At 39.5% G+C, this 15,032-nt stretch overlaps 1 protein-coding gene across 2 annotated transcripts; it reads right to left on the bottom strand.

The window, feature by feature from the left end:
- Positions 1-477: 477 nt before the first annotated feature.
- Positions 478-14,533, bottom strand: LOC118556127 (methylosome subunit pICln-like). Of its 2 annotated transcripts, none has more exons than XM_036149984.1 (8): positions 14,109-14,227; positions 9,150-9,286; positions 8,828-8,959; positions 6,949-7,059; positions 6,765-6,770; positions 5,272-5,445; positions 2,697-2,769; positions 478-894 (listed from the first exon to the last, which is right to left on the bottom strand). In XM_036149984.1, exons 1-7 carry the CDS (start codon positions 14,225-14,227, stop codon positions 2,702-2,704), a joined length of 747 nt encoding a protein of 248 aa, XP_036005877.1. In that variant the 3' UTR covers positions 478-894; positions 2,697-2,701. The 2 variants fall into 2 exon arrangements, with proteins under 2 accessions (XP_036005877.1, XP_036005876.1); XM_036149983.1 differs by having other exon boundaries at positions 731-902; positions 2,703-2,769; positions 14,109-14,533.
- Positions 14,534-15,032: the final 499 nt, after the last annotated feature.

Below are 15,032 nucleotides of genomic sequence, written 5' to 3'. Positions count from 1 at the left end.
AAATCTTATTAAATTTACACTTTCCTACAAAAAAAAAAAAAAAAAAAAAAAAAACTGGTAGCAGATAGAATAATCTTCTGATGTCAATTATAAAACATCTGATAAGCCAGTTTCAGGAACAAAAACTGGTTTATTGGGGAAAACGACATTTAAAATGTAACTAAATACATCATAAGACCAAACATCTGGACATATGACATTTTAAATCCTAAAATTGAGATAAATACCTTTAAGACTGTTGAAAGGAATTGCAGAAAGGCCAATTAGGGGCGTATTTTACTGAGAAGTTTGTGGGCCACACCTAGCATGCAAAACGATGAGGTGGAAATCTAACTCGGCACGTCACCCTAAAAACAAAAAAAACCTTCCTGTGAGGAGGACACGGTGGTGGAAGCATCATGCTGTGGGTTTGTATTTGATTTTAATCTTTAACATTTGAGTTAACGGAATATCAACAACAAAATCAAACTCAGAACAAAAGATACAAAATTATTTTATTAATTTCTTACAAAGACATCTAAGGAGGAAAAAAAACAAAAACAAATCTAGTAAATTAGCTTTTAGGAACAAAACAAGACGTTTTAATACAGTCAACAGGATGTGAGTGTTTCCTGGCAGCATCCCAGCAGCCGACTGTTCATTAGTAACTCACCGGATGACAGCAGCTTGATGACAGAACCATAAAAAAGCATCAACATGCTGCTTTCAGCGAGCTTTAACACAAGACGCACATGAGCCGAAGCAAGAAGGGCCACTAAGAAGAGTTTCAGCACACGGAGGAGAAGAGAAAACTCCTGAAACAGGAAGAGGGTGTGGGTCCGAGCAGAAAGCCGTGAATAAGTGCTGCCGTCTCCTCCTCTGGTCCCACTGGTGCTTTGTTTGGATGTTGACACGACTTCATCCTGCAGGGAGAAGCAAGCACACGCATGAAGGGCCCAGCTACGACATTTATGGTTAATATCTTACTGCTTTTTTTTGGTTTTCCTCTTTGGGAACATGAGATAATGACCTGTGGTTGTTAGTGGTGTAGCAGCTTATCTACAGCTGAGAGGAAGCTGTTAGACGAGCTCATCAAGAGGGCAAGGCTGATTTTTTTTATTTTTGAGCACATATTAAACAGGTTTCCAGAGTTTCCTTTTTTCACCTCAGGAATATCGCCAAAATTAGAAACATTCTGTCCAGGGTTGATGCTGAAAAACTGGTCCATGCATTTGTTACTTCAAGGCTGGACTATTGTAATTCTTTACTATCAGGAAGTCCACAAAATGCAGTTCAAAGCCTTCAGCTGATCCAAAATGCTGCGGCAAGAGTTCTGATGAAAATCAACAAGAGGGATCATATTTCTCCAATTTTAGCTTCCCTTCATTGGCTTCCTGTTAAATCAAGAATAGAATTTAAAATTCTCCTTCTAACGTATAAAGCCCTTAATAATCAAGCTCCATCATATATCAGAGCTCTGATTACCCCGTATGTTCCTAACAGAGCACTTCGCTCTCAGACTGCAGGTCTGCTGGTGGTTCCTAGAGTCTCTAAAAGTAGAATGGGAGGCAGATCCTTCAGCTATCAGGCTCCTCTCCTGTGGAACCAACTCCCAGTTTTGGTCCGTGAGGCAGACACCCCGTCTACTTTTAAGACTAATCTTAAAACTTTCCTTTTTGACAAAGCTTATAGTTAGAGTGGCTCATGTTACCCTGAGCTATCTCTATAGTTATGCTGCTATAGGCTTAGGCTGCTGGAGGACATCAGGGTCTATTTCTCTCACTCTACTGAGTTCTCCTACTGCTCTCCAATCTGCATTGGTTGTTGTTATTTCAGCTTTTTGTTCAGTCACATTTTCTCTACATAGAAGGTACACCTGGTCTGGCGTTCTGTTAGCTGTGACATCATCAGGGGAGGCAGATCATCCTCTATTACCATCTAACATAGAAAGTACTCCTGGGTCAATGTGAGCTTCTGTGCTTTCTGTGTCTCTGCTCTGTCTTCTCTAAGCCCCAGTGGGTGGAGGCAGATGAGTGTTCACACTGAGCCTGGTTCTGGTTCTGCTGGAGGTTCTCCGCCCTGTTAAAGGGGAGTTTTCCTCTCCACTGTCGCTTCATGCATGCTCAGTATGAGGGATTGCTGCAAAGCCATCAACAATGCAGACGTTGTTGATGGCTGTTTTCTATAAAATTTTTGAACAAGTATGTCACTATTTGCTGCGGAGCTGCTGAACAAGGTCATGGACTTTTATCTAGTTCTCTAAAAGTCTTATTCTTAGTTTATATTTTTATTAATTTTTTTTAACCTTTGTGAGAATCTACATGCTTCGACTTACCAGCCACTCTTCTGCTGGTTCAACTGAATAAAGGCTATTGCTATTCTATTTGTATCTCGGCTCAGCACTGGATTTATAAATGAAGCAACTTCAGCACATGAAACAAGATCAGGAAAAAGTTACGTCAGTTTGAACAGCCAGCTTTATCTGCTAAACCGTCACGTTTGGTTCGAGCACTTTGAACAAATGAGGCGTAAGAATCTGCAGGAATGAGAGTCCAGCACTGCAGTTTTAAGGCAGTTTGTTGGTTAAAAAACACACAATGAGATTTGGTCCTGTACACACGTTTCTAAGATAAATTCAAATCTTCTGAGCAGCCCCGGTGTTTGTCAAATAGAATAAACTAAAAATGTGCATTTATTAAAAAAAAAAAAACAGCTGTGCTTACTAGTGCTCGACGTCTGCGTCCTCAAACTGACCGGCCTCCATGGCTGCAGCATCCACCTCCATCCCATCTGCAAGAACAGGCCGCATAAGTTTAAATCATTCTCACGTCTTTATCTCGAAACTAAAAAGAAACTTTAAATGAAAAGATTCAAGCTTAAAGTCTCAGCAAAAAAAAATAAAAGTTCAGCATTTCAACAAAGGTGTTTTTATTTGTCAAATTTTGCTGATATTGTAAAAAGTTTGTTCTTCATTTAAGCTAAAAAAAAAAAAAACTTTATTGTTTGGTGTCTTGATTTTTTCAAATTGTTTCTACCAAATTTAGGTCACTTAGGTCACTAAATGTCAAACAAGACCCTACAGAAAAAAAAAAAAACACATGTTGGTAAAAAACAAATAATGATGACGGGTTTATTTTTTAAACATTTGGAACAAAAGCAAGCAAAATAAGAGCACAAAATTAATATTTTTTAATCGAAATAGAGTCGTAAAAACATACCGTAAATAACTTTATAAAAAAAAAGGCTAAAACACAATCTTCAATAAAATGTATGTAGGAGAGAAAAACATCTACACTGACAAGACAGAAAATTATCATAAACGCTTTAAATATGCTCAAAACAAAAAAAATAAAAAAAACACCTTTATAAAAATTATTTTAAGTAGTGAATAATATTTTACCTGAATCTAACAAACATTTAGGTCTGTTACAAAATAAAAAAAAATAATGCTGGATGATAATTTTTACTAAAACTTATTGCGATAAATCATATTATTGTAATTTGGAGACCTTTTTCAACTAATGATAACGCCACAAAAACGCAAATCTATCCTCTTGACCCACCGGTTTAGGCAAATTAAAGGTTCGTCATTTGATTTAAATCCAAAAAACTCCCACGCTGCAGCGTTCCTGTTTGACTTTGACACCAAATTAATTAATTAATTAATTTTCAAACCAGCGTTTCTCTGGCTCTCCCTCACCAGAGCGTAACCTGACACCAGCTGGGTAAATTAATCAATCATGTGATTAAAATTTATCGCACGATTAATTGATTGATTAATTATCGTGACAGGCCTAACTACATTTATACATGTTTTTATATCAATTTTAACCAAAAGACAGCAGAGGCAGCCACAGTGGATGAGGTGAATAAATGAGAGGCTGCATGTCAATCAGTTACAGGGAGGATCTATTTAAGAAAAATTATCATTACCCATTAAAGAATATGTTTATAATATATTTACATTCCAAATTTGTAATCTAGTGGAAGATTTGTTGGTGAGTGAATCATTTTCAGTGTGAAACAGACGAGGAGCTGATGGTTTGCTGAAGAGACGTAAACTCAGAGCGATCGCTGCTTTTACTTTAATTTTTTTAATCCACTAGTGTCATTGTCACTTTTTAATAACAAAAAATGGCTAGCGAGGTGTGAAAAGTTGTTAAATAGTTGGCGACAGTCTGTGTTGAAAGTAAGCGAAGCAAAAAAATTAGAGCGCAGAACGTTAGCTCCTCCCATCAGTCCCCTCAACGTGTTTCTTAAGGAGGAGAAGCTCAGCAAAACATCGTTTGGGTTGGAGTCTCCCTGAAAAATTTAGTGCGACCTTAAAAATACTAAGAAACCCAATAAAGCTGAAGGTTGTTTGTCCGACGTTGACCCGGGGCCGTTTTAATTCTGGGTTTCGTCCCTGCCTGGGATGCTTTACTTCATTTTAGTTCCTTTTTTGCAGTGCAGGATTCATTTTAAAAGTTACAGCCTGATTTTTCCCCCTCTCTCCATGATCAATAACCAAAAACGTGCCAATAATAACTTATTTTCTCTTTTATTAAAACCTATTTTACCCAGTCCACTGTTAAACAAAACAAGTTTCATATTAGGGCTGGGCGATATGGATTAAAAAATAAATCTCAGATTTTATCATACCAAATCCGATTAATCGATTTTTTCCTCCTTTTTGTTTCATAAAAAGAAATTAAAGAAATTATTTTAAAACCTTGCTTTTATGTCAAGCATTTCATCAGGGAGTTGACCTGAATTCAAAGTGCAACTAAAAACAAGCTGTGAAACATGCTTGTAAAACAAGATGGCAGCCGTGCCATTATAAACAATGAAAATATAACAAAACATTTGCTGCTAGTGGTATTACACATTGACCTAAGAACAGGGTTCACTGCACTTGTGAACTTCAAACCAAGTTAAAAAAAAAGTAATTAAGTAAATGAAGTACCTCGTATTATGGTAAAAAAAAAGTTTCTACTTAAAAATATTTTGACAATACATTTGCCTAAACATATATTCAGCATCACATGCTGTTCTCTTCATGGAAACCCAATGAGTGTATTGGCAAAATAAAATCCAGATTTTCCTAAAACGAAATCTTAAAAAATTGTAAATTCGAATTAATCGATTAAATCGATTTATCGCCCAGCCCTATTTCATATCTGATTTATTCATTTGTATCAAAGTGAAGGAACAAGCAAAGCAGGCGGGGCGAGCAGTGACTACATAGTTCTGCCCCGGGGTTGTAATATCGACTAAAAACAGAAATTAAAACATCATCAGCTCGACTCAAACCTTCAAACTCCGGCTTTGCTTCTTCGGTCCTCACTCCGGCCATGTGGTACTGCTGAGCCACGGACTGGGCCAGCATCCCTTCCAGCCTCTCCAGCGTGGCCTGGCCTTCCTGCGTCAGCGCCGACAAACCCTCGTCACACGTGTAGAAGGTCGGGATGTCAGCATGGCCGTGCTCTGGAGTGCAAGGGTGGAAACATGGATTAATCGCAGAGTCTTGACGCACCAGCCAAGAGTTTTTGAGAAAGTAGGATTTTTCTAAAGCTGATTTAAGCCAATAAGAAGAGGTTTTCACCACTACTTAAATTATTACAGTGTTTACATTTTAAACCTGGGTTTGCCTCACCGCATTATAAGCCCAGCGGGCCGCCATGCTTTACTCGCCACCGCCGCCAAGCTAAGCATAGTTTTTATTACTTGAAATGTTTGAGAGCGACATAAAACGTTGAGTAAAGTTAGTCTGGGAGAAACCCCCCATAAGCTAATGCGCTACCTGTTATTAGCTTGGCGCACACGCTAGCTGTTATTAGCTTGGCGCACACGCTAGCTGTTATTAGCTTGGCGCACACGCTACCAAGCTGCGCCCCTCCTTCGAGCTGCGTCATGCAACGCTCCTGGCGCTTACACTACCGCCTCCCATTACCCGCCGAGACAATTATCACCAGGATTTATTGGAGCAAACCCTGTAAACTGTTCATTTGTTAAGGATTAGCACCACTAGTATTAGTTAAATTGCAGTATGTCTGTATTCATCAAAGAAATACATAAACTTCCACAAGGCTACCAACGTTTCCAAAACCAACACGCTCCATGATGCAGAAGTTGAAAGCTGTGTTCAGTCTTCCTGTTATAAGCTGAAAGTCTCACTCTCTCTCGCTATCCCGCAGCCTGAACTTCAGACAGGTGCTGACGAGAAAATACAGATTTTAAAATATCTTGCTGCATTCTTGTAGCTCCAGTGACTTGACTTTAAAAACATCTCACTGATAGAAAGTGTGGTCGAGTCTTCTTCCCTCAGTGACAGCGTCGACACCAGAGAGTGTTACACTGCTGGCCGTTAGCTATGGGCTACCTGTTAGCATGATTGAACTGAAAATCCTCTGATTCCGGAAACAAGAGGCTTTTTTCTGTGTAAAGCTGTTTAACACATCAATGGTTGTCCAAATAGTTGCAACCTGAGACAACGGATTACTAAAGACGAGATATTTGTGTTGAATGCTAACATGGTATGGTCGTCTACTTGTGGGTGACGGCGGCCATGTTGGTTATAATGAAGGACATTGGTGCAGGACTACAACCCTCGTTAGTACAGAAGTTATTTTAACGCTCCACACTGAGGCATTTAAGGGTTTCTGTCAGAGTCTTATCAATAAAGTGACACGAGTCTCTGCAGGTTTGGATGTTTTCCTAGGATCTTTCACCAGATCTTCAATCTGTTTAAATATTAAACATTAAAAGTTGTGATATTGTGAAGTGGTGAATTTTGCACATCTTACCTGCCTCTGCAAACATCAAGTCAGACAACCGGAGCATGGAGGGAAGGAAAACAAGAAATAAAGGCGTGTTAGCATTTTTATTTACTGCACAAATAATTATGACAATCTCCAGAGCAAATTACTGTTTAAAGAAAATAAAAATAAATAAAAAAAAATCAACACTATGGATTTTGTTCCCCCTCACCAGCCTCTTCCACGTCATACTCCTCTCCCTCAAAGTCGTTGTCAGAGTCTTCATCGTCCGGGTCGGGATGAAGGGCCTGGCATTCACACATGGCTGAGAACATGGACTCCACTGTAGGGTGAAGCACAAACATCTGATGTTTCACGTCAAGAAGCACAACTCCGAATCCAACAGTCATTTACTTCAAAAATAAAACATAGCTTTTGGTTTCCAAGTAATTTAATGGCATATATTTATAAATAAATAAATTGAGCAGATCTGTAACACACAGTAAAACTCCTGCAGACAAGTCAGATGATCTACTTGCTTTAAATTAAAACATAGAATATCTTAACGAAACACCGGAAAATAACTAGTTGTTGTTGATCAGAAGAAGGGCCTCAGATGTTTGCCTCAATAAAAGTGTGCGGATGTGTTGGAGAAAGGAAAACACAAATTAAATGCGACATGACCATTCAGACTGCAGACACTTTGAAAGAAAAAGAATCCGATTTGTATCCGAATGAGTATCACATATGGAAGTGACAAAAATCGGAATTGGGCCGTTTACACTGCAATAAAAAAGATCGGACTTGGGTCGCGCATGGGTAAAAACATCGGATTTGGGTCGCGCATGTGTAAAAACATCGGATTTGGGTCGCGCATGGGTAAAAACATCGGATTTGGGTCGCACACGGGTAAAAACATCGGACTTGGGATGCGCATGGGTAAAAACATCGGATTTGGGTCGCGCATGGGTAAAAACATCGGACTTGGGTCGCGCACGGGTAAAAACATCGGACTTGGGTCGCGCATGGGTAAAAACATCGGACTTGGGTCGCGCACGGGTAAAAACATCGGACTTGGGACGCGCACGGGTAAAAACATCGGATTTGGATTGCACATGGGCAAAAACATCGGATTTGGATTACACATGGGCAAAAACATCGGATTTGGGTCGCACATGAGCAAAAACATCGGATTTGAATTGCACATGAGCAAAAACATCGGATTTGGATTACACATGGGCAAAAACATCGGATTTGGGTCGCACATGAGCAATTAGATCGGATTTGGGTCGCATATGGGTAAGAAGATCGGATTTGGTTCGCACATGGGTAAGAAGATCGGATTTGAGCCGCATTTCCCTGCAACGTGAACGTAGCCTTAGCTGAGGTGACAAGAGGCCCAACTTTGTTTTTTTCTTCATTTAATTGAAGAAAACTCTCAGACATCCAACTTTTAATTAAATCCAGGCATTTTAGTAATTTGTGTAGATTCGACATTTCATTTGGAGGAAAGGAAATATACAACTGGATATCATCTGCATAGCAGTGATGGGAAATATCCTAAAAACATGACGATAGTCCACAAATTGGACATGCCAGACGGGCGGTTTTACATCTGAGGACTTAAGGAGAACCATCTGATGTTTACCAGATTCTAATACATTCGTTTCTGCACATCATCCTTTAACAAAGGGAGGAAGTCTGGACTTTGACAGGGCCGCTTCAACAAGCATCTTTGCTTTGGTCCCTTCTTCTCTGAGGAAAACGCTCCCTGTGTACGCCGCTTTTATTCATATCCACCATTAATTTTTCTTTTGTGTTTCTTTTTAGAGAGGTTTTCTCCTTCAACCCTTTCAAACAACCAATACCTACTAAGTCTGTCCCATTTGTCCTGACATGAACTACAACATGCTAACTGGGGCAGTTGCACATTAGACTCTTAGCATTTTTTGGTGGACAGCAATAGCTTCCTTTCCAAGGTAATAGCTGATGTCTTTCCTTCTTGGTGCTAAAACTAACGGCTTTTTCTACATGGAAGCGACACAATCTGATGTTTTGCCTTCAGGGCGTCCTGCACCCATCAAGCCCGGCCCCCCAGGGCGCTCACTCACATGACGTCTTGTCGGTCGGCACAAACCGAATCTCTGAGATCACCCCTTCGTCGTCGTCGTCCCCTCCGCTGCTGCTGCCGTCATCCTCCTCATCACCTGCTTCCTTCTCGGCCATTTCTGCCTCATTCTCCTCTGTGAAAAGAGAAATCGAACAGGTTTGAGTCAACGTACCGTTAAAACCCCAGTTAGGAAACAGATGATCAGGAAGAGCGCATCGAAAGCTTCCCATAAAAGACGCTTTACGTGAAAACAGGTGAATACCGTCAGAGATCATCAGTCTGAGGCGACTTAATCAAAATGAACGCTGAATTCCTCCCCTTACCGTTGAGTTTTCCGTTCACCATGACGTACAGATGTTCCTGGGGGTACGCACTCACATCCCTGGAGATGGCATGCAGCCCGATGGAGGGATATTCCAGAGAGAAACCCAACCCTGATCCATCAAACCACGACAAGCGCCTGAGAGACACAAAGAAAGGCAACTTAGACGGATTGGTTGGTGGCAGAACTCCCAACACCTGGAAGGAAAACTATACACGGTTTTTAATGGAGACGCACTCTGCTTACGTTGGGTTGAAATAGGGCTGGGCGATAAATCGATTTAATCGATTAATTCGAATTTACAATTCTTTAAGATTTCATTTATGGAAAATCTGGATTTTATTTTGCCAATACACTCATTGGGTTTCCATGAAGAGAACAGCATGTGATGCTGAATATATGTTTAGGCAAATGTATTGTCAAAATATTGTTAAGTAGAAACTTTTTTTTACCATAATAAGAGGTACTTCATTTACTTATTTACTTTTTTTTTTAACTTAGTTTGAAGTTTACAAGTGCAGTGAAGCCTGTTCTTAGCTCAATGTGTAATACCACTAGCAGCAAATGTTTTGTTATATTTTAATTGTTTATAACGGCACGGCTGCCATCTTGTTTTACAAGCATGTTTCACAGCTTGTTTTTAGTTGCACTTTGAATTCAGGTCAACTCCCTGACGAAATGCTTGACATAAAAAGCAAGGTTTTAAAATAATTTCTTTAATTTCTTTTTATGAAACAAAAAGGAGGAAAAAAAATCCATTAATCAGATTTGGTATGATAAAATCTGAGATTTATTTTTTAATCCATATCGCCCAGCCCTAGGTTGAAAGAAAACATGAAAAGAGAGGATCTGTTCTTAAAAAGCTGCCATCTTCAAAAATACATCATCTAAAATTTCCAACGAGAAGACAATTTCCCCATCAGCGTTGAAAACCTTTTTTCAAACGTGTTTTAAAGCAAAGATGCAAGGTATGCAGTATTACTGTATTTTCCGGACTATAAGTTGCTCCGGAGTACAAGTTGCACAAGCCATAAAATGCATAACAAAGAAGGAAAAAACATATAAGTCGCATTTTTGGGGGAAATTTATTTGATAATATACAACATCAAGAACAGACATGTCATCTTGAAAGGCAATTTTAAATAAAAATAGAAAGGAGGCAACAACAGGCTGAATAATTGTACGGTTAGCTTACGCTACATGACAACTGAGAACGTGCCTGGTATGTTAACATAACATATTAAAAGCTATTCAGAATAACTATAGCATAAATAACATGCAAAAAAGTTAACCAAAGCGCCCGTGTCACTCCAAATAACTAAAATCCAATGAAATCTTTATCCTCGGTGTCAGTTTCAAATAACTCCGTTAACTCCGTTAGATAGAAGCTGCAGCACTTCCGCTTCTACGTCGCTTACGTCTGATTCAACACAGGCCTAGAGCGCCCTCTGGTGGTTTGGTGTGAAAATAACAGGTGTAATGATACACCAGTAAAAATGTGTAATAATTTCACACATAAGTCGCTCCAGAGTATAAGTCGCACCCCCGGCCAAACTATGAAAAAAACTGACTTATAGTCCGGATAATACGGTAGTTTAGATTTAGCTGCGCACCCCCTTCAGTGTCCCAACTGGGTTAACGCACCACCAATCTTCAAAAAAAAAAAAAAAAAAAAAAGTATAATTCAGCTGCAGTTACAATAACACAGTCATAACAAAGGTTGTGGAAATAAAATAGACAGAATTTGAATTAAATTGCAATAAAGTTGCACACAACAGAATCCTGAGGGGTTTTCTGGCGCATCGGTGGCTCAGAGACAGAAAGAGACGCTCAGATCGGTCAAACCTCCACGTCCTGAAACGTCTCTGAAGCAGAGACCGTCCAGGTGGATTCACGGACTAAACTCTGATGATCTACCTGTGCATGTTCTCACTTTGTTCATTTCATATAGCAGCTTCTAAATCTGAGTCTGACTCACAATTTACGCCGCAGAATACAAACACAAAGAAGTTTAATTTGATTTTTGTCTGATGACGACAGACAGAATACTTTGGTAAAGCGGCACAGAGTAACAACAACAGAGCACCGGCCTCCATAAAGCTGTTATTAATCAGAGAAACAAAAAAATTTAATTTTCCTGATTGTTTCACAGCAGGTAAACACGCCCATGGTAGCACACCTCAGCTCCACCACAGGTTTACCTGTTTCTGTCTGAATAGGCGCTAAAACTGCATCTTTAAAATTAACTGCACCTGTCCATGTCCTCTCTTCCTTCATCACCAACTTTGAGCTTAGATGTTTCACCTGCATGACAGTTTCCCTGATTTCAGCCAATTGAGCATTTTTGCGAGAATGATTTAAGCAGAGACCACAAGCTAGATGCGCCTATACAGCACAATGTGCAGAAGATAACTTCCTCAATATTTAATCTTAAAATGAGTGGAGGAAGACTTCTTCTAAATAGATTTTTGTGTAAATACATTTTTTCAATTTATTAAATTTACAGTTTTTGATTTTAATTTTTACAAAAGGTGCAGGGGGAGGGGGGACCACTGAGCTATATTATACACTGGAGTGCTAATAGCCACTGTTAGAACGAGTCGCTTTGAAGCCACCAGCCGCCATATTGGTACTCCCTATTTCCCCCCAGTAACTAGGGAATATGTGCGCTACAGCATCGAATAACGAGGATTTTCTCATGTTCAGGGGGGGCTTAAGACTTTTAAAATGTCAAATGCCATATAGTTTTACGTTATGTTCTAAAACTATCAAGTACTAAAAAAGTCATGTGCTGAAATATTTTGCATTTTATTCATTTAAATATACATATATAACATTTATAAACATATAAATAACAATATACAAAAACATATGTATACATATATACATTTACACATACTTATATATACATATATATATATATATATATATATATTTAATATGAATAACATGTAAAATATTTCAGCACCTAATTTCCTAGTAGTTGATAGTGTTAGTACATCCACTGACTGTAGAATTACCTGTGAAACGTTTTCACACAGTCAGAAAACTGCTTGTTGTTGCAACCAAATCCTGTGGGATTCTGTGAGAGTAGGGAGTAGCAAGATGGCGGCCAGTGACTTCAGTTTTTCGGCAAAATCAGCACTCCGGTGTATTATATAGCTCAGTGGGGGGGGGGGGGGGGGGGGGGGGGGGGGGGGGGAGACACTGGTTGTTTTCCAACCAGTGAATGCATCAAACCATAAAGCAACATGTTAGCTCTAGGGCTGTCATAAACGATTTAAAATTCAATTATTCTGACGATTAACCGAGTCATCGTATAAAAAAATTGACAATCTGCAGATTTTTCACATAATTACTTAAGCTTATTTCATGAGTATTAGAAATAAAAGGGGGAAAATGCAAATTAGCAAATAATGCTATTGTTTTTTGAATAACAAGGAGAAATCTGCAGCTAAAAGGTTCTAAGATCAAAATGTTAAAAAGTTCAGCACTTTCTGGTCGACTTAACATCAATCAGCTGCCTCTGGAGTGAAAATGATCACAAACAAAAAAGAAAATACATAAAGTTTCACAGGAAAAAACTGAAAAAATCAATTAGAGAGACAGCAGAAATGTTAGGAGTGGCCAAATCAACAGTTTGGTACATTCTGAGAAAAAAAAAAAAAGAGAGAGCACTGGTGAGATTGTGAACTCAAAGAGGCCTGAATGTCAACGGAAGACAACAGTGTTGGATGATGGCAGAATCATTTTCCATGGTGAAGAAAAACCTTCACAACATCCACTCACATGAAGAAGACTCTCCAGGAAGTTGGTGTTTCAGTATCTAAGTCTACCATAAAAAGACTTCATGAGAGTAAATACAAAAGATTCACCACAAGGTGCAAACCATTAATCAGCCTCAAAAACAGAAAGGCCAGAATTGACTTTGCCTAAAAACACATGAAGAAGCCAGTCCAGTTCTGGAAGAGCATTCTTTGGACATATGGGACTAAAAATCAACCTGTACCAGAATGACGGGAAGCAGAAAGTTTGGAGAAGAACTGGAACAGCTCATGATCTAAAGCACATCTTCTGTAAAACATGGTGGAGGCATTGTGATGGGATGGGCCTGCATGGCTTCCAGTGGCTCTGGGTCACTAATGTTTATTTATGATGTGACAAAAGACAGAAGCAGCCGGGTGATTTCTGAAGATTATAGAGATAAACTTTCTGCTCAGATTCTGCCAAATGCAGCAAAGTTGATTGGACGGCGCTTCACGGTACAGCTGGACAACGATCCAAAACATACTGCAAAAGCAACACAGGAGATTTTAAAAAGCAAAGAAGTGGAATATTCTGCAATGGCAGAGTCCATCACCAGAGCTAAACCCAATAGAGCATGAATTTCATTTGCTCAAGACAAAACTTGAGGCAGGAAGACTGAAGACAGCTGCAGGAAAAGCCTGTTAAAGCATCACTAAGGAGGAAATCCAGCGTCTGGTGATGTCCAGACTTCAGGCACTCATTGTCTACAAAGGGTTCCCAAATAAATACTGAAAACTAACATTTAACTTAGGGGTTTCTTTATTTGTCCAGTTCCCTTTGAGGCCCTGAAATGAGGAGCGTTTGTATAAAAATAGGCTAAAATTCCCACATGTTTAGTTCCGCCCCTTGAAATATAATTACACCTTAAAGTCTGCACTTCAATTACATTGTAGCTGTTTAATTTTAAATCCAACGTGGCGGCGTGCAGAGTCCACATATTTCTGGGTGTAACTGTATTTTCTATAAACGTGTCTCCTATGAGGCGGAGACGCCAAACAGTCAATTATTTAAAACCAGGTAAGTTTCCACTGAAGCTCCCTGGAAATAAAAGCATCCTATTCGATATTTTTAATCAGCATTTGTACATATTAACCCAGTTTCTGCATCAAAACAGTTCATTAACGCGAAAACAAGCGCCATGTGTGTCACTCACGTTTCGGCGACGTACAGCGTGCCGCAGCCCAGCCTCTGGCCGTCCAGCACCGCCGTGGTGTCGGCTTGCTCGTGTCGCACTCCCTCGGTGGGAGGGTGGATGTTTTTCAGGAGAACCATGGTCCGTGGAACCGTCAAACCGTGCTCGGCGCCGAATCTGGACACGAAACAAGGAGCTCTGCGACCAACTCCGTGCCTAATCTGGCTAATTTATCCCGAGATAACTTCTCTTTAAATACGTGCGCGCGAACAACGGCAGGGGAGGCTAAACCGTAGCCGTTATTTTATTATTATTTTTTTTAGCCTTTCGCCTCCCGGGTAAACCGAACCAGGACACGTCGCTTGGAGAATTAATTATAGTCTCATGGACCGGAAAGTTGGCCCGTCTGCTAGCTAACCGCTGTCCCTGTTGAACCACACGGCGTCGGCCTGCGTCGAGCTGAAATAACGCGGCTTGTTCCGTACGTCAAAAACAAATCACGTGACTCACGCAGGCCAGGCGGTTGGTGGGAGCCACGGACGTTCGTACGTTACTTCGAAATTCTCGTACGTGTTTCTACGTAGTAACAACGACGTTTTTATTTGGTGCACAGGCGCCCTCCAGCGGTTGTAGCGTGCAAAACCACCCAGAGTCAAAAATTCAACTAATGATTTGTTCAATAAACATTTATATATGTAATTGTATTAATAAATAAAACATTTGTTATAAATGTAACTGTGATGAATTATATAATTATGTATATGTATAAGTTCCTAAGTACATAAATAAAGGAAATAACTGAAAAAATAATGGAAGGAACTGACACAAATTTAAAAGTTTATGTATAAATATGAATATAATTATGTAAAAAAAATTATACTTTTAGTTTATATTGCTTTTGTGTTAGTTTAAAGATTCTATTACAATTTGAATCCAAGTGAAAAA

This window comes from Fundulus heteroclitus, chromosome 18 (genome assembly GCF_011125445.2).
Source record: "Fundulus heteroclitus isolate FHET01 chromosome 18, MU-UCD_Fhet_4.1, whole genome shotgun sequence".
In the NCBI taxonomy this organism is placed as follows: domain Eukaryota; kingdom Metazoa; phylum Chordata; class Actinopteri; order Cyprinodontiformes; family Fundulidae; genus Fundulus; species Fundulus heteroclitus.
The sequence above is the reverse complement of the archived record's forward strand: the minus strand, read 5'-3'. Positions and strand labels throughout refer to the sequence as shown.

Excerpts from the sequence above, each read along its gene's own strand:
- LOC118556127 (XM_036149983.1), bottom strand. The coding sequence starts at position 14,227 with ATGGTTCTCCTGAAAAACATCCACCCTCCCACCGAGGGAGTGCGACAC. Across the intron at positions 9,287-14,108 it reads ACGCTGTACGTCGCCGAAAC|GCGCTTGTCGTGGTTTGATG; the intron begins GTGAGTGACACA and ends TGTGTCTCTCAG. Across the intron at positions 7,060-8,827 it reads GCCGACCGACAAGACGTCAT|TGGAGTCCATGTTCTCAGCC; the intron begins GTGAGTGAGCGC and ends TTCACCCTACAG.